The following is a 26,878-nucleotide window of genomic DNA, read 5'->3' as shown; positions in this document are numbered from 1 at the left end:
AGCGTCATATGAGTATACTCGTAGTTGGCAGTGAACGTGTTAATGTTGAAAAATGTAAGGGTATGCACTTCAGGTTGAAGTGCTATGGAGAGATATGATGGGTATTATGTGAATGAAGGTTAGCATGGATGACTTCATGGAGATATCCTATAATAAAATTAATCCTTCCACAGCTTAAATGTCTCAATTATATCCCCTTTTTGTCTTCTATTAACTGAACTTTGCAATCTGCATGCCTATGTTCCTCAATCTATCCTCATAACCAATGTTGTATTCTAATATCACTTGTCATCCATCTGAACCATCTCCAAGATTACTTCATCTCCTTCGAATCATAGTTACCAGATCCGAGCAAAGAAATCCGGATGTGGTCTGATCAAAGTTTCATATAATGGGACAATCATCCTTTTATCTCATGTGGTCAATATCTTCCTCCATATTGTAACAGTTCTCTGAAATGTCTTCCCAACTTTTGCAGTGTCCTTTGAACTTCAAATTTCTAACTACAATCAACTTACAATCCCTTGCTTTCTCTACTTCTTCCAGTATATCTCCACCAATTGAGTACGAAACATCCCATCTGTGGATCCCAAATTTCAAAACCTTAGTTGCATTTAATTGAATTAGATTAAATTAAATTGACATCTACCCCATTTCATTTGCCAACCTTTCAAGTTTATTCAAATCCTCTTGAAGAGCCAAAACATCAGCACTGTTACAAACAACCCTCTGAAGCTTCACATCATCTACATACTGAATATTTCCCTATAGTCCTGTGACATCATCATCAAATATTAAACAGTAATGTCTCCAGCACTGAACCCTGTAGAACTCCACTTGTAACTTTCCTGCCCACTGCTTCCCTATATACAACTAATATCATAAAGCCAATCCAATTCAAATCCATATGTCGCAACTTAGAAAACAAACCGATTTTTTTTTTGCATGCAGCACGTCAAGTGCCTATGAAAAAAAAAGGTAGTTTATGTCTTAACCTTATTCACTGTTCTTGTTACTGTATTGTAAAAGATAGCCATATTACTAAAACAACAGCACTCCTTAACAAATCCGTGCTGGCCTTTTATCATCTGCCCAATTTGGTATACAAGTTCTTACCAATTTCTCCAAAATCTTGATTACAAAAGAAATACAGGCTGGTCTGTAGTTTGATACCTCCATTCTATGACCACTTTTATGCAATGGCACTATCTTATCCTTCTTCCAATCTAAGAACAATCTTGTATGCTACAGCAGAAAAGCATAATCGTCAGGAATTTCAGTTAAATTAGAATTTCTGTAGCTAAAATCTAACTTGAGTTCAGTGAACTGATTATATATATTTACAGTTAAACTAATCAATTTATATTCTAATTCTTGTATAATTCTTTTGCAATACACATGAATTCCAGATGCCAACACACAAGAAATACTAAGGATGTTGCTCAATTCCCCCCCCCCCCTCCCATTTAGGGTGATGAATATTACTCATCTCAAAAACTGATAACAATCTTTAGACATGGTGAATGTGTTTTTTTATTGAAAATAATTTGGTTCTATGTACAAAAACAGATATGAATATGAAAAAAAGTCAAGTACTTTGTTCTCAGAATATCTACTTCAGTTGATATTGTAACACAATTTTTCAGAATTAGTATTAGTAGAGAATTAATACATTTTTGGTGAACACATTTCATCCAAAATAGGATATTTTAGAATTATACAGGAAAAATAATTCTGAAAATAAATTAATTTTTAGAATGATTTAAAGCTATAAAAAGTCAGCCAAAATGTCTAATTATGCATAACAAATACAAAATGTAAAGTTAAATTTCATCAAAATAAAATCCAATACTGAACAAAACAGGTAAAATTTTTTATAATCATTAAGCAATTGATTCTCTGAGCTTCGAGTAACAATTAAGGGTTCATCCACTAAAAACCAATTAATGTTTACACATTAAAAATGCATGTGCTATCAAAAATTTTGCATATAACATCAAGTGGCATATTTTCTGAGTTTCATAATAACAAATACACATATCTTTGTATTAAATGTAGAAAAATGAAATGAAGTTCCTGTACATCAGCTTTGCTGAGACTTCTTTTATTGCTAAATACACACTGCCTGGACAATAAAAGGAAATGTGATTTAATCATTTGGCTCTTGGCACTGACTACAGTCCTGCATCTCATCCTTGTACTCTTCCACCTGAATTGTTAGTTCAAATATATCAAAATTTTTTCTCAGTTCTCGTGATGCTTGCCTCAAAATGGAAATGGGCTCTTGATCTTTTGCTAGACAAAAAAAAAATTGCATTTTTTTTTTAATTTACAGAATACATGCTAATACTGTTTATAAAAGTTTCTGCATATATACACACTGATAACTTTTTCTTAAGTCAGCAAAGAAGTTCGTGAATATTTTAAGGAAAATTATGATAACAGACTTCCATGGAGTCAAGAAATTCACAGTAGGAGATCCCACTCTCGCATGCACAACTCATCATACCTGAACTTAAATGCACTCACTTTCTCTCTGCACTTATGACACTCTTAGGCAATGGATTCTAATCCTCTACACTCTCCATTCAAAAAAATCTACTTCACTCCCCCCCTTTGCTCACATCCACTTTATACAGTTTCAGGAATTTCTCCCTGTATCCAGATATTCTATGAAAAATCTCATCCATGCTAATCTGGTATTACCCATTACCAACTTATGTCTCGATTGTCTCCTCTCTTCCTTTTAACCACTAATCTTTGTAATGTGCATCCTCTCAGAATGCCAACTTAGTCACAATCATCTCTGAACCCTCTCTATCATCTCACCATTCTTTTGAAAACCTGGTGACCATATCTGTGCACAGTAATCCATGTGGTCTGATCAAAGTCTTGTACAATGGAACAAAAACCATCTTTACTTCCATGTCTGTTGTCTGCACTGTTCCCATAATCTGCTGTGTTGTCCTCACAATTTTATCAAAACTGTCCATGAAATTTCAAGTCCCTAACTACCATCACCCTCCAGATCTTTCATCTCCTCTAAAATATCCCCACCAATCCTAAACTCTGCATTCCATCTTTGCTTCCCAAATTTTAAAACCTTATGCTTTGCAATATTAAACGGACATCCCAACACACTCACCCATTCAGACAGTCTATTTAGGTCCTCTTGCAAAGCTACAGCATTTGTTCTATTTCACATAACTCTCCCAACTTTGAATCACCTGCAAAAAACTATATATCACCATTTAAGACCTTTCGGATGTTATTTTATTAAAATTTGATCTCCATGGGATCAGAGATTCATTGTGGGAGGTACGCACTATTGTATACAATGCTCATCCAACCAGGCCTTAAACTGATTCAATGTGTCTACATTCACAACCCACTCAGGCAATGCATTCCACTCTCCAACCATTCTCCATGCAAAAAGAACCTTCTCATTCCTCTGTTCACACCCTCCTTACAGTTTTGAGTGATGGCCTCTTGTTCTACCCCATCTCCCATTCTATGAAATATCTCTTCCATGTCAACCTGATAACTCCTGATTAGCTTATAAGTCTCAATCATATCCCTCCCCACCCCACCTTCCTCCTATTCACAAGGCTTTACAACTTGCATTCCTTGCATTCTCTCAATCAGTCCTCTTACTCCACATTCCAAAACCAATAACCACTTTTGTGAATCTTCTCTAGACCCTTTCCAACATCTCATCAGCAAGAAAACCCAGCGACCAAATCTGTGTGCAATAATCCATACGAGGCCTGATCAAGGCCTTATAATGACATCATAACTTCTATTTCTACATGTCAGGGTCTTCCACATCATTGCCATTATTCGATGTGATATCTTCACATCAAATTGTGAATGTGTAATGTGGCGCCCCTCAATTTCAGGTCCTTGTCCACCATTACTCCTAGATCTCTCATCTTCTCTACTTCCTTTAAACTTTCCTCACCAAGTGTATGTTTTGCATCTCATCTTTGCTTACCAAATCTCAACCTTACACTTTGCAACACTGAACTGATAGTTTCACTTACTTTCCCATTCATTCAATCTATTCAAGTCCTCTTGTAAGGTCACAACATCCACTTGACCGTGCATTGCTCTCCCCAGTTGTGCATCATCTGCATATCAATAGTTAAATCCATCCCAATATCATTAACACATAAATTGAACAACAATGGCCTTAAAACTACTAAGTTGGTGAGTGATGTAAAAAATGCTCCCTACATTGATAGATTGCAGAGGTTGGTTGATAGGAGGAGAAGAGGGGATATGATAAAAATATTTAAATTACTAAAAGATTTTTATAAGATTGATGCAGGGGAAATGTTTCAGCTGTGTGATAGTGATGGAAGAACAAGAGGTCATCTCTGGAAATTAAAGAAAAGTTGGTTAACATGAGTGTGAGAACAAGGTTTTTCGCTTAGAGGCTGGTGAATGAGTGGAATGCATTGCTTGACTCAGTTGTGAGTTCTTCATCTGTAAATGAATTCAAGATATGATAGATATTGTTTTGATAGTTTGGGTCTCCCGCGATGATTCTACCGACGTCCATAGAGATACCTGTAATAATAATGATAATAAAATGATCCCCACGGTACACCACTAGTGACCCTCTTTTGGGAAGAATTTACATACCATGAGTCCAGTTTGAGCCATTCTTATTTAATTTGTATGTCATTAGTCACTAGTGGTGTGCCTTCCTCTTCCGGGATATCACTCCCCCATACACAACCTGCTGATACCTATCAGACTGTAATCTCCAATCTAATGCACTAATATACTATCCAACCCCATCTGTTCCAAATTAACTACTAGTCTATCATGTTGCAATCTATTGAAAGCCTTTGCAAAATCTAAATATACTAGTGTATATACATTCTCTTCCGCCCCCTTGTCGAATGTATTCATCACCTTGTTATTATAAGCAAGCATATTGCTAAAACAATTTTCCTTAGCAAACAAGTAAGGTCTTGAGGTTTGGGACACATCGATGCTGCATACTCTATTGGAGGAGCTATACTGGAGGAAGTAGGGGAGACAAGAGGTCTGGGGTTGATGACTAATACAAACCTGAAATTTAGAGGACATACCTGATATGTCCAAAGGTCATGAAGGTAACACAGAGGATTGCTGCAATAACGAGAAGGACTTCTTGCAGAGGGAATGTGGACTGCAGAGTTTGGTGAACTCTATAGTCCACATTCCCTCAGCCGAGGTGATATGACTGAGACTTTTAAACTGTTGAGAGGCGGTTACAGGGTTGACACTGGGGAGTTCTTTCGCTTGGTTGAACATCGGGAAGGATTGATGACAAGGGGCCATCCCTGGAAGTTATGAAAGGAAACTGTGAGCAAGAGGGTGAGGAGTGGTTTCTTTGCATGGAGGGTGGTTGAACCATGGAATTCATTGACTGATGGAGTGGTGAGAGCGAGAACAGTCAATGAGTTCAAGGAGTGGTATGATAAGACTGTTTCTTAGAGAGGACCTCCCACAATGAGTCTTTTGACTCCATTTGAGGACTGAATAATAATAATTTGATATTTCAATGCAATATCATAAGGTATTAAAATTTTAATATGCACTTTGCATTTATGGCAACTTCGACATGTGCACATAATGGCTGGTCGGGGTCATGTGGGACCTTCTAACAGTAATTATATGATATTCATCTTAAGAATGTGGGAAGGCAGCCACAATTGCATTAAAAAAAACATGGTGCTCTCACAGAGATATTCATCCAACAGAAGAATGTTTTTCAGCTACAGCCACTACACAACTGAAGTGCTTTCAATTAGTATCATCAGAACAAACAACCTATTAAATACAAAATGTAGCCAAGGCACATACACTTAGCTACTTTTCAACAGCCAATTTAAATCCTAATATGATGCTAGTTAAAACTACTGGTGAAATATTAGCCAAGAAATTAATATTACTTTAATTTTATTAAATTAATATTACTAACCTAAACATGACCTAATTTTTTTTGTTTCTTGTAATAGGATGGGATGGCACGTTAGCCCATGTGTTATGAGATCATGCAAGAAAACTGGTAGGGCCTCTGACCAAACTGTTCAAGTCTCAGCTCTGAAAATATCCCAACAGAGTGGACAGATGGTAAGATAGTTCTATTGCTTAAAGACAGAAATAGCAATTAAAAACCAATTAGTATCTCTGGAGTAGTGGCTAAGATATTAGAAAAGTTGAAAGAAATATGACACTTCAATGGCAGACAGTATGGCTTTGTTAAAAGGTAGGTCCTGCCTGCCTTTCACAAAGTTAACAAATGAAAATAATTTACTCATATTAGAGTGGCAGCTGAGCAGGATAAGGGGGGGGTAGCTGCTGCTAGATTTTGTAAAGGAAGGCATTTGATAATACTGGACAGAAAATTATTACAAGAAGTTTTTTTTTTCCCCACTTGATTAGACTATAATAAATTTAGTTTAATCCTTTATCCAAATGTGAGCAAACAAAGTTTGCGACTGAAGTATCTTCAGGACTGAGTCAACTCGTGGTAAAGGTGGACCAAGTTCTGATCACTCCTTGTCTTAGTATCTCCCATAATGTAAAGCACAAGGATTAAACTAAATTTATTATAGAAAAATGATTACGTAAATCAGAGTAAATGGAAATGAAGCTGGGAGTAGGACTGACTGACACACAGAGAATAGTATATGGTAGAACAGAATCCAGGAGAATGATGACTAATGGAGTGTCTCAGGACTGTACTATAGCCCCTACTGCTTAATTTGTATACTAATGATATAGGGAATGATTTAAGAGTATTTAGTTGTTTTCTGATGATGCAAACATGAGGAGGGCAACAGTAATTACTATTAACATAACCTTCAAAACAATAATCCTGCAATTCACCAACCCCTTACATACACATGTAATTATGCTTCAATTCTCTGACTCTTCAATTATCAGAAGGGCAATAGCCTTCCTGATGTGGTTGGATAAACAGATTATTATTACCCAAGACCCCATGGAGTCAAAGACTCATCTGGGAGGTCCTTTTATCATACACACAGCTCATCATACCGTGCTTTAAACGCACTCAAATTCTCTGCAGACACTACACTCTCAGGCAAAGCATCCCAATCATTCACAACTCTGCATGAAAAAAACCTGCTTCTCACTCCCCTACTCACATGCTCTTTATACTTCCAGGGATAGTTTAGTGATAGATTCTGCAGGATGATTTAAATTGTCAGTGTGGATGAAGGATAATGGTTATCCATTTCATGTTGCAAAATGTAAACCAAGTGACTGAGTTTATGCATAGGTAGTCCAAACATGACCTACCTGATCAAGAACTCTATATAGTGGAACTATTTTAATGTTCTCCATCATTACCACAATTATTTGTGTTGTCCTCAATTCTCAAAGTATGGCATTTAAATTTCCGTCATCCCAGGTCCCTTATTTCCTGTTTCTTTCAATACATTCTCACCAGTGTTGATCTCCAAATTTAAAAATATTACACATTTCAAAACTATACAGGCAAATTCTCTGACAGGATGACAAGATTCGGGTTCTTTAATGATTTGAGATTCACTGAAAGAAGTCTGTTCATAATTCACTTTATAACTTATTAATGGTTTCCACACTCCCTTGCAATGAGTTCCACTCCCTCGCTGTGGAACTCATTACTCAAAAAACTGTTTCTTGCACCCTTATTTACAGGTCTCTGAAAGTGTACTTATACATCCTCCAGACAATACCTCTTGTTCTCTTTCCATTCTGTGTCTATACCCCACTTAATAATCACTTGAGTAATAAAAATAGGAATCTTTATAAAAGGTTCTGCAAGTTTGTTAAAAGAGGATCTCATTATTAATCTGGTTACATTTCATAATAAGATAACAGCTATATTGAGAAGTGATAAAATAACAGTAATTTTGATCTAGTAAGTTATTAAGTTTGGAAAAGCATTAACTAGAATATCAAATAACAAAGCAGTGTTGAAGTCTAGGTGAACAAGAATAGCTAGATTAGTGATTTGGATATAGGATGAAGATTAATAACAAAGATATCAGCAATTACTAAAGGAAGAACCAGAAGGCTTCATTTCAGTGATATAAAATTACATAGGCAAAGTGGATACTAGATCCAACATTATTTCAAATGTCGAATACTTGTAGAAACTATGAAAGTTTTCTAAGTTGACCTTAGAGCTTACAATTCTTTGCATCCGAGTTGCCTTAGCTTGCGCTACTTAAGACATGAGCACTGCCCAAACATCCATATATTCACCTTTTATTAGGGCATTTGATAAAAGGTTTCACTGGCCTGACAGCTATTTTGAACTAGTTTGGTTCTCTTCAGAAACCAGGCAGAAACCTTAAGAATGCAAAAATTCTCACTCAGTACTAAGGAAATTGAAATGTCAGAGAAATGTCTTTTTCATAAGTGAACTCTCAGTTGGTGCGTAAAAGTAATTGCTAAAGTAAGAGCCAGAAAGCTTCATTTCAGTGAGATATAAAATTACATAGGCAAATTGGATACTAGATCCAACATTATTTCAAATGTCGAATGCTCGTAGAAACTATGAAAGTTTCGTAAGTTGACCTTAGAGTTTAGAATCCTTTGCATCCCTGAGTTGCCTTAGCTTGCACTACTTAAGAGATGAGCACTGCCCAAACATCCATATATTCACCTTTTATTAGTGCATTTGATAAAGGTTTCACTGGCCTGACAGCTATTTCAAACTAGTTGGTTCTCTTCAGAGACCAGGCAGAAACCTTAAAGCAAAAATTCTCACTCAGTACTAAGGAATAACAAATAACATTTCTGGCTAGATGGGTAAAGCAAAATTGCTTTTCATAAACCCCTTTGTCTGTGTTGAAAGAACTTTGAATGGAGTGTTTATGAGCTATATGCTTGCCCAAAGAGGACAGTGAAATTAGCTGTGTTCAGCTGAAACTTAAGATAGACTTAGGCCTTTTATATTTGTAGCTTTCTGCTTCATTATATTCCGAAGCTTCCTTGATCAATGGATTTGGGTGGGTGGTTGCTTGTCTTGATAAAGAACTTCTCAGCTAGATCTAGGAGAAGGGAAGAGATGTAAGGGATGTTGACTTCTCTATGGATCTGGGAGTTTCTAATAAACCAAGGGGCATCTAGAATCATCCTCAGGCACTTATTCTGTAATCTCTGTAGTTTTAGAATATTTGTATTCACAGTGTGGCTCCATGCAGGGGATGCATACGTGATGACCGGTCGTATTACCATCTTGTAAGTTGTTAATTTTGTTTCTGTATCCAGTTTACTTTGTATGTTGATCCCAGGGTAGAGCTGTGCTATGACTTTGGATGTCTTCGAGGTAATGTGTCTTATGTGATCTGAATAGGAGTTTTCTATCAAGAATCACTCCAAGATATTTGACTTCAGTCTGCCATGGAATCTTAACTCCCAAAAGATGAATATCCTCCATGCTATGTTTCTTGTAAACAGTATGGCTGAGCTTTTCTGGGGGTTTACTTGGATCCTCCAGTCTGCCAGCCACTTGTCTAATATACGTATACTGGATTGAAGTCTTCTAGTTGCCAGTTATGAGCTCAGAGATCTTGACATTAATGCAGTATCATCTGCATATAATGCAGTGAATGTTGTTCTCGGGTTCAGAGGGATGTCTGATACGTAGATTAAGAACAGGAGAGGGGCCAGAAGAGAGCCCTGAAGTACGACTGCCAAGACCCTGCATCTGGATGAAGTCACTTCGCCGACCTTGACCTGTGTTGTAACGATTTCTTGTCTTTTATTGTACAATGGTTGTATTTTTTTTTATTCAATCTTTTCTACCTAAACCTCCTTCTATATTAACCTTATTCTATCACTATCCTACCGCCATTTATGTTGCAACCTTTTCTTCCTTATTATAACTATCCTACCGCTACACCATTTATGTTGGTAGCTTTCTTCTTATTCACACTTATTTTAAACCTTTGTTGCTTTATCTCCGTAATACACTATCAGGTAGCACGTGGTACCTCTGAGTGACAATGGAATTTCCTCGAGATAGAGGCTGTACCAGAGTATCAGAGTGCCTAAGATTTACCTCTCGTAAAACGCCAAGAAATTTGTTTCGCTGCACCACTTAGCGCTATTAGATTATTAAACATTAACAACCAAGAGGTAATCTCTGGACAGTACTTAACGATACCTATCAACTCTGCAGACGTGGCCAAAATATACCCTTTTCAAATATCCCCTTTAACATCCCGCATAGGTTTGCATTAATATTTTATAAGCGGTGCATCGGATTCCAGAAATCACAGAAAGTCTTTGTTAGAATCAAAAGCAAGGTTTATTATACTCAAAAGTTGATACACATAATAACATAAATCAAATCCCATCTTAAGGGAGTTTCAGATATAGGTATATAAAATTCAAACACTACTATTACACTTATATTATACAGTAGCTTCCTAAAGTTAGAATTATATTAACCTTCACTAATGCATTAATCATGTACTATTATCACAATCAATCTAAGACTCAGTAGCTCTGTCAGACTACACAAGATAACATTCATATCTTTCACAATCTCTTAATATTATGCCAATTCTTTACTCTAAACATATCCTTGATTTCATTCAATATAATGGCGAACTTTAACACAACGACAGATAATAAACATAAATTCAATATCCTTCTAAAGTCCTAGCAATACAACCTTATCATTATATATCATTAAAGTTCCATTTTATAGCATATTAACGTGGCACAAATCTTTCATTCATATTCAGTGAAACACAAACAAAGTCTACTTATCTTCCTTTATGGCTCTTTATGGCATCATAAATTCACAGGAAACTGGCCTTCTGTGGACAGCCGGACTTTTCCGTGGAGATACTGTCGCCGAAACCCGCGACTGCCAGTACCAGGCACTGGCACCCTTCCTCCACTACGAGATGGGAACACACCAGAGATCCAGGAGAAAAAAAGCTTTGCTACAGGGTCGCATGACCCTTATATTACCCTCCTCTTTCTCGACGTTTCTCGCCCCTTTCGATGTCCAGCGAACTACTACGTCACGGCGTCCATCGTCTCCGCTGCTAATTGCACGTACAATGACGTCATTGTTTACTCGGGGCGATCCGCTCTCTCACGTTACAACTCCATAACCTTTGGACTTGACTCCCCCCAACTGTTGAATTTGTGCTTGCATTTTATAATTCTTTTATACATATTTTATAATGCTCTGCTAATGTTTTATACCTTCAATATCAATTTAATCACATTCATGAACAGCACAAAATACCCTTTCATTAAAGAACTCACTTGATTTATATATACATAATACTTATTCTACACTTAGAGGCAATTTATTGTATTTATCTCATTCTTTTGTTTGGAAAAAGCATGTTAGACTGTGATAAGATAGGAATACATAATTTTCCACTCTATCACAATCTAACACCTGCATATATCTGTATTTCAGGTATGAGTGGAGTATTTTTATTAACTTGATTGGCAAGTTAAATTTTACGAGTTTGTAGAGAAGGCCTTGATGCCATACTTTGTGAAATACCTTCTCTGCATTGATGAAGATGGCAGCTGTATTGAGTTTCCAGTTAAAGCCTTTTGTAATGATTTCCACTAGCCAGTGTACTTGTTGAACTGTACTATGGACTTTGCGGAAACCAAACTGTTCGTTAGGCAAAATTCCTAACTTATCCGCTTCTGCTGGGAATCTCGTGAGGATCACTTTCTCTGTCACCTTTCTGAGGCTGGACAACAGGCTGATAGGTCTGTAGCTTTCGGGAAGGGTTTTTTCCTGGCTTCTTCAATGGCATGATGGTGGCTGTTCTCCATGCAGTCGGAAAATGCTGGAATCTAAAAATGGCATTGGTAATATTGACGAGATGGACTATAGCCTTTCTTGGAAGTAGTTTTACTATTCGGTTAGTTATGCCATCTGGACCTGGAGCCTTTTTACTGTTTAGGTGAGCGATGATATTTATCATTTCTGTCAGAGTGGTATGTTCTGAATTAACAGTGTTCTGTGGTAAATTTGTCCTAACATGAGGGTGAATCTTATATATAAGATTAATATTTCGATTTGCATAAGATGGACTGCACTGAGATCCAAGGTCATCTATTAGTGCTTCATCTGTGTGAACTATCCCTTTCTTTGGTTTGTATAGGGGGTATGAGTTGCTTTTTGGTGAGGATGGCTCTTAAGAATTTCCAGACGGAGTGATCGTCCGTATTGATGTCAGCCAATTTGGTTTCACACTGATGGTTTCTGTGTTTCTGAAGAGCTTCACGTACTTGTCTGTTTAGGTTGTTCAATACTGTTTTCCTGTGGGGCCCTGGTATTGTGGTACTTCTTTCTGGCTCTATTTTTTGCTCTAATTAGATCCATGATTTCCTCTGGGATATGGTTGGTTGGGTGGAAGACAGTGGATTGCCTGACTGATTCTATTTGAATCAGTCAGGCAATTTAACCATACCTTATTTACTGCTGAGTATCTCTTCCTTTTTACTGATGTTGGGCACCAGACCAATATAATCAGGAAGAACCTTGGCTAACTTGTCCCATGGTATGAATGTGTGCAGAGGAGAGAATTGATCTGATGAACCTAGATTAAGCACTATGGGACTGTGGTCAGAAGATAATTCGTTAACTGATTCCAATTTGTATTGGTATCTTATATTTTTATAAATGACGATGTCTAGCACATCCAAGCTACCTGATGGGCTGAAGTGGGTGGGCTCAGTAGGTCCTGCCACAACAGCAGAGTTGAGCATTGCATAGTTGAATAGTGTGTAGCCTTTGGTGTTAATTAAAGAGCTATACCAAGCCATGTATTTTGAATTGAGATCTCCTGCTATTATTATGGAGTCATTTGATCCAAGTATGGAGTCCAGATCTGTTGTTAGCAGAGGAATGCTCGGAGGATTATAAGCAGCACAGATTTTTAGACTGCCAGCATTGCTGGTATGTACCTCCACACCAGTCACCTCTAGGTTTATAGTTTGGCTATTGTATTATGATTCAGGTAACTCTTAATATATATGGCTATGCCTCCACCTCTTGCACCAATTCTATCATTTCTGTATATAGTGTATCCACAGATTTCAGGGTTATTAGCTGGTCTTAGGTGTGTTTCACTGATCAAGATAACATCAGCACTGAGACGAGTCACAAATTCTTCAAGTTCCAAGACCTTGTTTGTCAATCCATTTGCATTCCATGCTACTATCATGAGTGATTTTGTTTTGAATTTTTTTACTCATGACAGATGGCTATTATGGTTTGAGTGCCTTGCAGGAATCTCTTTCTGGAAGATGGTGAAGGACTTGTCTTGCTGAATTCCTGCAGCATGGTGGTAAGCGAGGCAGTTAAAACTGTTGTTAGGTTGGAGCTTTCTAGCCCGAGAGATGTAGGAAACAGTTTGTGCAGCTTCGGCATGTGTTTTGGTCGTGGTTGTGGGTCGTGTTCCTTCCTGTGTGGTTGAAGGTGAGGTGTTTCGGACTGGGGTACGACCTACTTGGTTGCTTATAACATCATAACAAGGAGGAGCAAGATTGGCTTTTGCTGACCCTCAATTTTATTTTTTGGGTTGAAAAGGCACTTGTAGTTGGTGGGGTGAGGTCCTCTACCGTTTGCACAGCAGGCAGGAGTACAATGTGGATTGGTGCAGGTGATGGTCTGGTGTCCCTCACCGCACTTCAAGCCCCTGTAGGCTGCCTTACATAATTTTTGGGCATGCCCAAACCTTTGGCACATATGACACTGTCCTGCTGATGCTCTCTTCCTGAGCAGCTCAATTGATATTTTGAGTCCACATACTACTGTCAGTTCATAGATTTGCTTTTGTGTATTGCTGATTTCCACCAGCCAAAGGCATCGGTCTTTTATCCTGTTCACTTTAACTGGGGACAGGTCTTGTCTGGAGAGGTCAGTGATCACATCTTCAGGAGTGATACCTTCGGCAACCCCATGTAGAACCACCTTCAGGTTCTTTTCACTGGGTAAAGTGAAGGTGTGGTATGGAAGATTTGCATTGTCCATAAATCTGGTCATTTGTATATAATCCATGACTGTAGTAGGTTGAATTTTTAACTCCAGAGTTTTTGGCCCATAAGAATGTGATGTTTTGTTCTCTGAGGGCTGATGAGACAGGAATCTATTTTTCTTTATCCCTTAAGATGACTGGTGGTACCTTTTCTTTAGGTACATTGAGTGCTTCTATCCCTGTTGTTTTGGGTTCTGAAGAACCCAAAATAAGAGTGTTGGTAAAGATTTTCCTCTTCTTCTTAACCGTTTGGAATTCTGTATGTGTTTCCAAGGTCTGATAGATGCTGTCTTGGGATGTAGCATCTTCTAGATTTGGGGAGTGTTCAAAGTCTGATTGCGTCTGAGTAATGAGTTCGTCACTTATTATTATTAATATTCAGGCCTCCATGGAGTCAAAAGACTCATCGTGGGAGGTCCTTTCTAAGAAACACAGGTCTATCAAGCCTCATTGAGGAAGGTCCCTCCTAGGAAACACAAAGTCTATCATACCACTCCTTAAATGTATTCACCGTTCTCGCTCTCACCACTCAATCAGGCAATGCATTCCATGGTTCAACCACCCTCCATGCAAAGAAACCACTCCTCACCCTCTTTCTCACAGTTTCCTTTCGTAAGGTTATGCATTTTGGGGTGAAAAGATGGGAGGCAGTTTACTGCATTGGTGGAGCCGTGCTCCAGGAAATTGATGAGGCACGAGATTTAGGAGTGTTGGTGGATAAGGAATTGGGATTTAGGGGACACATTGCGGGAGTGGCCAGATCAGCTCATCAGGTCACTTGGTTGCTGGGGAATACGTTGACAAGCGGGTTGTTGTTCCTCTGTATCGGGCCTTGATAGGACCTCATCTCGACTGCTGTGCTCAGATTTGGTCTCCTAGGTTTCTTCTTGATGGGGAGGAGGTGGAGAGGATCCAGGGGCAGGTGACCAGGATGATGGCGGGTCTGTGGGGTGAACCGTATGAGAGCGGGTTGAGGATTTGTGGGTTGCAAGGATTGGTTGATGGGCGGAGGAGGGGAGATGTGATTGAGACATTCAAATTACTTAAGGGTTTCTATGGAATTAATTCAGAAGATATTTTTGAGAACAGGGCTGGTTGTGGGAGGACTAGGGGACATCCATGGAGACTGGGCAGAAGTGTGGTTAGTAGGGGTGTTGGAGCTGGGTTCTTTACTTTTGGAGTGGTGAATGAGTGGAGTGCGCTCCCTGAGTCTGTGGTGGATGCTGTGACGGTGAATGAGTTTGGGGCGAGGTATGATGGATGCTGTGTGAATGTCGAATGGTTGTGATGAAAATGATTTGGGGCCTCCCTCGATGAGTCTAATGACTCCCTGGAGTTGCCCGTGATAATGATAATGATAATAATAATAGTAACTTCCAGGAATGGCCCCCTTGTCATGACTCCTTCCCACTGTTCAACCAAGAAAAAGAATTCCCCAGTGTCAACCCTGTAACCACCTCTCAACTGTTTAAAAGTCTCAATCATATCATCCCTCCTTCTATCCACCAAACTCTGCAGTCCACACTCCCTCAGCCGATCCTCATAACTAACATTATACAGTCCCGACACCATCTTTGTTATCCGCCTTTGTACCCTTTCCACAGTTAATTTATACCCTTCAAATCCTGGGGACCAGATCTGAGAACAATAGTCTAAGTGTGGTCTGATCAGAGTCTTATACAACAGAATGATAACCATTTTATCTCTGCAGGCGAATGTCCTTCTCATTATTGCAGCAATTCTCTGCATTACCTTCACTACCTTTGCAATATGTCCACCTAAATTTCTATCAATCATCAAACCCAGATCTCTTGTCTCTCCTACTTCCTGCAGTTTAACTCCTCCAATAGAGTATGCAGCGTCCCATCGATGTGTCCCAAATCTCAAGACCTTACATTTTGCTGCATTAAACTGACATCCCCATTCATTTGTAAATCTATCTAGCTTATTCTGTCATCCATTTTGTCTTATTTGACTGCTTGGGGGGGGGGGGGATGTGTCAAAAAGCTTAACTTTTCTCGGCCAATTTCGCTCAGTTGACATTTCCCAGTCTGAGGAATATCTCATATACCTCCTCAAATATGGCCTCATTCAGAGGTTTTGCCATGACAACAATAAGTGAAAAACATGCAAAGACACTGATAGAGAAAGAAGAGATTGCTCAGGTATCCCAAGCAGATTACTGATAACGCTGTGGACTTTTGAGGATTCACTAGCAAATCCCATAGACACACAGGTGACTACCAGCAACAATATATTATAGTTAACTGCCCCTAAACAGGTAAAAGGTGTGTCAAGAACTCACTTGGCCACAGATTGAAATTCTACCTCCCTATAATACCTTAAATCCACCACTGGTTCTCATAGCCGGTGGGGCCTGCCAGCCATCAGATCTCTGCATCTGATAGACAGTAGGAATCAAACTGTGTCAGCACCAGTGCAATGCGATATTCCTGAAAATCCTTGTATGCAATCTAATCAGGCTCAATCTAAAATAATAAGTCTGTTCTCGTCAAAAGTAGAATCCCTCAGTACTAAGGAAATTGAAATTTCAGAGAAATGTATTTTTCATAAGTGAACTCTCAGTTGGTGCATAAAAGTAATTACTAAAGGAAGAGCCATAAGGTTTCATTTTGGTGATGTAAGATTACATAAGCAAAGTGGATACTAGATCCAACATTATTTCAAAGCCGAATGTTTGTAGAAACTATGAAAGTTTCATAAGTTGACCTGCGAGCTGATATGGATGCTTGGACATGCCTTAAGTGCTCATGTCTTAAGTAGTGCAAGCTATAGCAACTCGGGGATGCCAAGGATTGTATTCTCGTAAGCTCTCGGGTCAACTCACAAAACTTTCATAGTTTCTACAAACATTTGGCTTTGAAATAATGTTGATCTAGTATCCACTTTACCTATAAAAGATATTAACATACTGCAGAGCTCTGCAGTACACCATTTATTCTGTTCTGAGCCACTGTTTAATTTAAATTTTCATATAGGCCAATATCAAAAAAAGATTTAGTTGTAAATGAAAAATTGGGAAGGATATTGTCTGAGAATTCTGATGTGAGGACCATTTAGTCCAGTTAGCCAGTTAAGCCGAGTAGATAACCATCTACTGTCCAACAGGCTGAAAGTTCACATCCCATTGTGGTGTGGATGTTTTGTGAAAGACAATAACATATGATTTATCACCAGATGCATGAACAACACCACTGCTTGTTGAAATCCTGAAGTAACAAAATATACCATATCTGATCCCTGGAGCAGGGCTCTCAGTTTAACGTAAGTCAATTCAGGGCACTAAACATAAGATAGGTTTACAAACTTATTTTTATAAATTCAATGTTGCCAAGTATAAAGTTGTATACTTCTGATAGAGGAATTACTACCATAGGACCTCCACAGTCTAGAGACATGGACCTTTAGGGTTTAAATTCACACTGAATTATCCTTTATTCAAAAATTACATACAAATATTTTATGAAAAATCTCATTTACTTGCACAGATTTTTTTTTTTTTTTTTGAAAAATCTCTCCAGCACCATCTTGTAAACTAGAGCAATGTGATTGAGATGTCAATCACATTGCCCTTCCTACTACACCAAAGATTAGATGCAATTTATCCTCATAACCGATTTTTCAGTTCTGATATTTGTTACCTACCCACCCTTGTACCCTCTCTAAAGCATCTTCATTCCCTTCAAATTCCAGCAATCAGAACACAGAAGGCTAAATAAGGCCTGATTATGGCTTTATATAACCATCACATATTTGTCTGCTGGTCTTCCTTGCAATTACAGTACTCATGTCTTTGCCCTTTGCAATGTATCTTCATTTTCCACGATATACCAGGTAGAAGCGGCAGCATACTAAGGGAACTGAATTTTTGGACTTCTTGACAGATAACTGTCTTAGCCAGCATTTAGTGAAGGGAGCACGAGCATCAAGCATTTTGAACTTGGTCATAGCATCAGAGGATCTGACAGCTGTCATACTGGATCCAATTGGTGAGTAACCACGTAGTACTGACATGGAGGATGAAGAGGCATACAGATATATCACAGCATAAAAAATTTATCGGGAATTATAAGGCAGGTAAACAAACTTAAGTAGCTTGGAACAGTACAATGGATGAAAGAATCTGAAAAAGATGATTTTGAAGAGAAAGGGAGACTATATACCAAGTGAAGAAAGTGATTTGGCTTAAAATGAATGACTAAGAAAATCAAGCAGGAACTGCAGATGAAAAAGAGGTTATAAAAGGCATATAAAGATAGGTGGAGAACAGTTCCACAAGGAATATGTAGCTCATGTTAGCAAAGTGACTAGTATAGTCAAGAGCAAATTTAGAGTGAATACACTGTCCACTGACAACCAAGGTCAGCACATTTAGGGTTAGTTCACACATTGTCCAGAAAAATCAGTAAACCTTGCAGAAAATCTAAGCCCGATCTTTAATGTTAGCAAATATGTATATAACATAAAACTAAAAGGAGCTCCACTAATATAATCTCAGCATTTTACTATAATCTAATCAAAAAGAAATACATTTTCATCAAACTTACCAATTGCTATATGGCATGCAAGAGCTGTTTTATCCATGCTTAAAGACCATATACGTAACTGATGCACTTTAACAACTCCATTAATTCTAAAGAGAATCTTCTGCACGTCTAAGAAATTCATTCCTCTTGGCATACCTAAGTCAACACCAAATTTAAAAATTAACACATTAACAGTATATGTTAACTGACATTTATGGATAAGAATTTACTGATTAATATTTATAAATGTTAATCACTTAAGACTATTCTGCCAGAGAATTCGTTTACAGATTCCTGGGTAGAATTGTCATAAAAATGATTAATATTTATAAATATTAATATTTTATAGTTTTCGGTGATATATTAATATGAGACCACATATTAATATAAAGAGTTTCTTAAAAATAAACAAAAAACCCGACAAGTTTCGTGAGTCATAAGACTTCCATCATCACAGGTGATGGTACATAAGTTTTACACAACAAAAGCTTATTGACAATTAATTACACATATTAGATGTTTTTAATAACTTCACAACTGTTAAATAATTGAGAAACCAGAATACAAATGATATATTTGTTATGGTATGCAGGCTGGAACATTGCTAGTTGTTGTCACGTTCTGTGGTTCACATGTGCTATATCCTAGGTCCACAGCACATTTTGCATTGAGTGTGGTCTGCCTTCATCCTAGATGAAGGCAGACCACACTCAATGTAAAATCAAGCCTTCATTTTTATTGCGCTGTGTACCATTACTCCTGATGATATGTCTTACGATACACGAAACTTGTTAGGTTTTTTTTAACTGTTCATTTATAATAAACTCTTTATATTAATGTGATCTCAATACCGAAAATTACCTACAGAACTGCTTAAGTACAGAAACCTATGATTATTATTGTAAGTTATATATGGTGGTGCTAGTGTCCTTGGTGAATGTGGTGGTCGTGTTTAGTTAGGCTAGAAAACGCATTTTTAAATTTAAGTAGTGTAAGGCTTTTTGTCTCCAATTGTGCTGCAGTAGTGCATCGGTTAGATACAAGTGTCCTTCAGTAGAGTTATTGTTTGAAACTGTGTTGTATATATTGTGTTTTCGCTGCTGTTTGTTTCACTACTTCAACGTGTACAGATGCCGTCCTACAAGAAACTTACATCAGCGGTACGCAGGACATCTACTTCTACATGAAAGGATGACTTGGGGTTAGATTTTTTGCAATGGATGCATTGTGGAAACTGCTACATGTATACGTCGAAGAATATGAAGGATCTGTGGTCAGTCTGGCTAAATGAGAAGAACGAAAACATCGATGTATGTGAGAAGTGTCGGGATAGACTTGAGCGTTTAGGAATGGGAGCTGACATAGGGACCGTAGTGGAAGAACTTTGGCAGGAGTCATGAAAATGAAAAGTGACCATGTTCTGCATGAGGAATTGGAATTGCTCAGTAAGGAGATACTGGAAGTTAAAACTGAGTTTAATGTGTTAAACAGAGAAATTAGGACTATAGAGATTACTTTAGCTGAAGTAACTAGAACAGAATTACATATGGGTGAGTCTTTGGTGAATGATGAAGTAATAAATAGTATGGGAGTGATTGGGAGTCAACAAAATAAAACCACAAGAGATCTAGAATGATAGTTATGGTGAGTGCAAATGACCTGAGTGGTGGTATAAATCAGGTAGCAAAAGATTTAAGAACATTGTTAGATATTGTGAAAAGGAAAAGTATCAATGGGAGAATGGTGCGTGTGTGTGTGCCACCTCATTTTGATAATTATGAGTTAAACAGACGAGTGATGATAATGAATGATATGATTGCAAGACGGTGCAAAAAAAAGAGGTCTGGCATATGTTTGAAGGAAAAATACAGTTGTATGCTAGAGATGGGTTTCATCTGAACCTAGAAAGACATAAGCGATTGAAGAAGTTACTGTTTTTTTGAACAAGTTGAAGTAATTGGGCATGAAAACTAATATTGAAAAGGTTGAATGTAACAGCGAGAAACTTTAGCAGTGATTGTATATTTATTGATCCTTATTCGCAGAATAAATTGCAGAAGAGACGGGATAAAAATCTGCATGGGACTACTAAAATTAGTGCTTGCATATCAGTTCTAAAGCCAGGACAAGAACTAGAAGGAACCTGCAATTTTTGTATACCAATGCAAGAAGCATTCGAAATAAGAGAGAAGAATTTTTAGCATTAGTCAGTGCAATCTCACCAAAAGTTGTAGGGAATAGTGAAACTTGGCTGTCAGCAGAAGATGTGGTCACTGGAATTGAATGTGATGGGTACAGTATTTTTAAGGAGGATAGAGAAGATAGAACAGGGGGAGAAGTACTGTTGATGATAGCTTATGTGTTGCAGCCAAAGAAAGTAGCATATCAAGATGGTAGACATATGAGAGTTCAGTTGAGGCAGTCTGGTGTGAAATAGTGACCAACTCAACCAAATATACAGTTGGATGCCGCTATAGGCCAGGGGGTACAGGGGGAGATATTGAATTCATGCATCAGCAAATTAGTGCAATGAGTGCAGGTTTAGTGATTATTATGGGGGATTTTAATTATGGTGATATCAATTGGAAGGAGGAAATATCATGTAGCAAAAAGGAAATGGAGTTCATACAAATGAGATAATTACTTGAAACAGCACATAACTGAAGGGACACGTGGTGTGAGAGTGTTTGATTTGGTTATTGGTTCAGAGGATATATGCATAAGTAAGGTGTCCTTGTTACCTCCAATTAGTGAAAGCGATCATGTGGTATTGACTTGGGAGGTTGCATAATCTGTGGATTTTTCTGTTAAGAAGGGGTATACGGAACTACAGGTTTGGTAATTATAACAAGCTTCGGAGTGAACTTGCAGCAATCCCATGGCAGAACATATTGCAGGGGAAAGATGTCAGTAGTGCATGGAATAAAATCAGTGGGTATCTGAGGAAAGCAATATCAGATTGTGTTCCCTTGGTCAGGAAGACAAACAAAGTAGGCATTAGATGGATGAGCAGTAGTATCAAGCTTGATCAGCAAAAAAAGAAAATGTTATGGAGAATTTAAAAGAGAAAGGCGATCAGTACACACATGATCAGTACACGGCTCAAGCTTGGAAGGTTACCAGCATAATAAGAAAAGCTAAATCAGATTATGAGAAGACCTTAGCCAACGAGATTAAGGGTAATCCCAAAGAGTTCTTCCGCTATGTGGCAAGTAAAAGGAAGAATGACTTCGGAAGGATAACTTTAGTGAGTGCTGATGATACGGAGGTGACAAAATCAGATGTAATAGTCAAGTTACTGAGTGATCACTTTTCAAAAGTATCACCTAAGTGAGGATATCTCTGTACTTGTAGCAATAACTAATGTGAGAATTGAAGTTAAAAAATCAGAGGTATTTAATATACTGCAAAATTTAAATGCAAACACTGCTGTAGGTTTAGATGGAATATCAGCTCGACTGCAAAGGAAATGTCAACTCCTCTTACTTGGATATTTAACTTAAGTTTGAACTCTGGTATGGTCCCTAGGGAGTGGAAGTGAGGCAAAGTGGTTCCTTTGCATAAGGGTGGCTCTAAAACTGCCGTAGTTAATTACAAACCAATCACCTTCTCAGAAGTAGTGGTAAAAGTATTGGAAAAGTTGGTTAAAGACAAAATTCAAGAAGGGTGGATCAGGATATGATACTCCATAGATTGCTAAGGCAGATCCTGCCTTAGCAATCTATTAACTTTTTATAATAGAATGACATCTCAGTTGGACAAAGGAACTGGCTACACAGTGGTACCTCTGGATTTTGCTAAGATCTTTGATAGGATACCCCATGGAACACTGTTATGCAAATTGGAGCAGATGGTAATGGATACTAAATTGGCCAGAAGGTGGTGTATGGAGGAGCAGCGTCCAGGATGAGGCAAATGATCAGTGGTGTGCCTCAGGACTCTGTGCTTGGGCCATTGTTGTTTAATTTGTATATAAATGATATAGGGAATGGCTTAAAGGGAGATATTCAGTTGTTTGCTGATGATGCAAAGTTGGGTAGCGCAATAAAAAATCAAGCTGATGTTGAAAGTTTGCAGGATGATTTGAATAAGCTGGTAGAATGCGCAAAAGGTAATGGATGTCAGTTCGATGTGGAAAAGTGTAAAGTCATGCATTTTGGGATTAAAAGATTACCAGCTGTGTACTACATTGATGGAACAGTACTCCAAGAGATTAATGAGTCTAGGGACTTGGGGGAGTTGGTAAATAGGGAGATGAAGTTCAGGGGATACATTGCTAAGGTGTCCAAGATTGCACATACTATTACTTGGTTGTTGAGGAACACACTGACATCCAGAGATAAAGAGGTTATTATTCCCCTTTATAAAGTGTTGATACTTCCACATTTAGATTACTGTGCTCAGGTCTGGTCACCTGGATTCCTTGGAGATGATAGGGCTGTGGTTGGTGAGTGATATAAAAAATACTCCCTACATTGATAGATTGAGAGCTTGTGGATTGCAGAGGTTGGTTGATAGTTGAAGAGGGGATATGATAGAAACATTTAAATTACTGAAAGGTTTTTATAGGATTGATGCAGGGGAAATGTTTCAGCTCTGTGATAGTGATGGAAGAACAAGAGGTCATCCTTGGAAATTAAAGAAGAGTGTGGTTAACAAGGGTGTGAAAAAAACAAGGTTTTTTTGCCTGGAGGTGTGGTGAATGAGTGGAATTCATTGCCTGACTTAGTTGCGAGTTCTTCATCTGAAAATGAATTCAAGAAGAGATATGACATCGTTTTGCTAGTTTGGGTCTCCCGCGATGAGTCTACTGACTCCATAGAGATACCCGCAATAATAATAATAATATTATATAACATTATATATAATTTGCTAAATAGCTTATATAAATTTTCTAACAAATTTAATTTATCAAATAATGCATTTAATGAAGTAATTCAAAGTGGTTTCCTACCTTCCATTAAAACATTTAATGTTTCCTTTATGATAGCAAATGTTGTTATTAACACTAATACTGAGAAGAGAAAGGTACAGATTGGATCAACAATTCCATATTCTGGCTGTAAAATAATATTTTTTTTATTAGAATAATCAATTGTTACATTTATAATAATCCAAATAAAGAATGTGCTATGCTTAAAAATACATATATGATAGTAAACTCTCCAAGGTTACTTCATTCATTTTAAAACCTACTGACCATCAAAAAGATAACTGTCATTATCAGCATGAGTTTGTTAAGGGGGGAGATCATGTTTTACTAATTACTGGGTGATAAGCTCCTCAAACATAAACTATTAAATAAATTGAAACAGATGGGATAGGATAACAGACTTCTGAGTTGGATCAGTGCCTGGCTGTCAGATGGCATCAGAAAGTTGTATATGGGGTGTGTGGTATCCCGTAAGATGAAAGTCACTAATGGTGTACCTCAGGTGTCTGGGACCATTGTTCAATTTGTAAATTAATGATACTGGGATGGGTTTAACTAATGATATTCAGCTAATTGCAGATGCAATATCAGGGAGAGCAATACAGAGGTTATGTCCTTACAGGAGGACTTGAATAGATTGCATGAATGGGCAGGTAAGTGGAACTATCAGTTCAATGGTGTAAGGTTTTGAGATTTGGTAAGCAATGGCGAGATGCAAAATATACACTTGGTGGGGAAACTTTAAAAGAGATTATGGAGATGAGAGATCTAGGAGTGGTGGTGGACAAGGACCTGAAATTCAGGGGCCATATTGCACAAGTTGTGAAGATGTTGCATCGGATAATGGCAATGATGTGGAAGACCCTGACATACAGAAATAGAGGTTATGATGTCATTGTATAAGGCCTTGATCAGGCCTAAGATGGATTATTGCACACAGATTTGGTCGCCAGGTTTTCATGGTGATGAGGAAAATGAGAAAAGGCTGATAGTCATGGACGATTTTAATTAAGGCAATATAGACTGAGATGATGAGATAGTAACAGCAAGTTAAAAAAACAATGAGTTTTGAGTTTTTGAGGGACAACTACTTCAGGCAGTATGTAACTCAGGGCACACAAGGATTGCAGGTCTTGGATTTGATCATCTCATTAGAGGAAGTTATTACAAATGAGGTGTCAAATCATCCTCCAGTTGGTGAGAGTGATAACATGAGTGGTTGCCAACAGTGTGAGAACTTAGGTGTAGGTGTAGTATGCAATGAGGAGTCAGCTGGAAAGGAGATCAATGCTGCTTGGGTGATTTTCAAGAACTATCTAGTAGAAGCAATGTCTAAAAGTATTCCAAGGGTCACAAGATTAAATAAAGATGTGAAATGGATAAATGAAGAGATTAAGCATGCAATACAGAGGAAAAAGGCATTATGGAGGCAACATAAGAAGAGTGGTAATAGCCAATTTCATGAGGATTACAAAGAACAGGCAAGTAGGGTGACGTCAAACTAAAATGGATGGGTTGGAGTGCATTGGATTGAAGATTGGCCATCTAACAGGTATCAGCAAGTTGTGTTGGAAGGGGGGGGGGGTGCAATACCTGGAAGAGGAAAGTCACTAGTGGTGTGCCTCATTTTCTGGTGAGAACCATGATACAGAATTGGATTGACAACAATGGTACTATCTTTGATGGACAGCATGAATTTGCTCAAGGGAGATCATGTTTTAGTAATCCACTTACTTATTACAATAAAGCGACAGCTTCACTGAACAATGTCGATATTTTTTCCATCCAGCAACCGATCCCATTTCACTGAACTCTGTATACTTCTCAGTTGATCATAATTTCCTGCTTTGTAGTACAGCATGTAACCTTTTCTGAATGGAACATTCATAAACTTAGTCACTTCCCAAGTGAGTACCACATGATCACTGTCACCAACTGGAGACAGAATAGTCTAACTGATACGCCCTCTGGCACTATAATCAAATCTAACACTTTGACCTCTAGTTCCTTCTGTCACATGCTGCTTGAGGAAGTTGTCCTGCAACAGCTCAATAAATGCAAATTATTACACTCATGAGATTCTACTGCTACCCAATCAACATTTGGATAATTAAAGTCCACCATTATGATGATGGGGGACTTTAATTTGGTGATGCATTTCTTCATCACTAGCAACTGCTCCACCAGGCCTGTAACAACACCCCACTATGTAATTTGTCTTTGTTAGATTCCACCTCACACCAGATGGCTTCAAACTCACTGCCACATGAAATATTGTTAGTAGTATTACTACAATCATAGGTCTCAAACTCCAACTAGATTTAAGTCATCTGATATCATTAGCAGCACTCTCCCTCCTCTCCTATCCTCCCTAAAAATACTGTACCGATGACACACTATACCACTTAGTAGGTCTGATTCTAATAGCCAGGTCTCACTAATACCTACAATCTGAGGTTGCAACATATTGACTAAGTTGTTGAGACCTGGCTATTAGAATCAATACCCCTTTGTTGAGACCTGGCTATTAGAATCAGACCTACTAAGTGGTATAGAGTGTCATTGGCACAGTATTTTTAGGAGGGATAGAAAGGATGAAGAGTGCTGCTAATGATATCGGATGACTTAAATCCAGTTAGAGTTGAGACCTATGATTGTAGTAATACTACTAACAATATTTCATGTGGCAGTGGGTTTGAAGCCATCTGATGTGAGGTGGAATCTAACAAAGGCAAATTACCTAGTGAGGTGTTGTTACAGATCTAGTGGATCAGTTGCTAGTGATGAAGAAATGCATCACCAAATAGAAAAAATGAGCTCAAAAAGAGTAATCAGAATGGGAGACTTTAGTTATCCAAATATTGATTGGGTAGCAGTAGAATCTCATGAGAGTAATAATTTGCATTGATTGAGCTGTTGCAGGACAACTTCTTCAAGCAGCATGTGACAGAAAGAACTAGAGGTCAAAGTGTTAGATTTGATTATAGTGCCAGAGGGCATATAAGTTAAAGACGTAACTATTCTGTCTCCAGTTGGTGACAATGATCATGTGGTACTCACTTGGGAAGTGACTAAGTTTATGAATGTTCCATTCAGAAAAGGTTACATGCTGAACTACAAAGCAGGAAATTATGATCAACTGAGGAGTATACAGAGTTCAGTGGAATGGGATCAGTTGCTGGATGGAAAAAATATCGACAGTGCATGGGAAGCATTTAAACAATACTTAAATGATGCGATATCAGAATGTGTACAAGGGTTCAAAGAATAAATAGAGTAGGAGTCAAATGGATGTGTAATATTATTAAGCAAGAGATTTGTAAAAAAAAAGGATGATGTGAAAGGAATGC

The 26,878-nt window shown here is 38.0% G+C and overlaps 1 protein-coding gene across 4 annotated transcripts in view; it reads right to left on the bottom strand.

Moving 5' to 3' along the window:
- Positions 1-1,509: 1,509 nt before the first annotated feature.
- LOC150106874 (proton-coupled zinc antiporter SLC30A2-like) overlaps positions 1,510-26,878 on the bottom strand; it is a 185,963-nt gene continuing 160,594 nt past the window's right edge. For all 4 annotated transcript variants that reach the window (XM_090393362.1, XM_090393364.1, XM_090393365.1 and 1 more), the window contains exons 8-10: positions 23,550-23,655; positions 18,617-18,751; positions 1,510-2,295 (exon numbers count right to left, since the gene is read on the bottom strand). In XM_090393362.1, coding sequence (XP_090249488.1) covers positions 2,150-2,295; positions 18,617-18,751; positions 23,550-23,655 — 387 coding nt within the window. In that variant the 3' untranslated portion in view covers positions 1,510-2,149. The remainder of the gene's footprint in view (positions 2,296-18,616; positions 18,752-23,549; positions 23,656-26,878) is intronic.

Source organism: Typopeltis vanoorti, chromosome 5 (genome assembly GCF_054136105.1).
Source record: "Typopeltis vanoorti isolate ZY-2024b chromosome 5, IOZ_Tvanoo_1.0, whole genome shotgun sequence".
NCBI lineage: Eukaryota > Metazoa > Arthropoda > Arachnida > Uropygi > Thelyphonidae > Typopeltis > Typopeltis vanoorti.
Note: the sequence above shows the minus strand (reverse complement) of the source record. Positions and strands in the feature narration are given on the sequence as shown.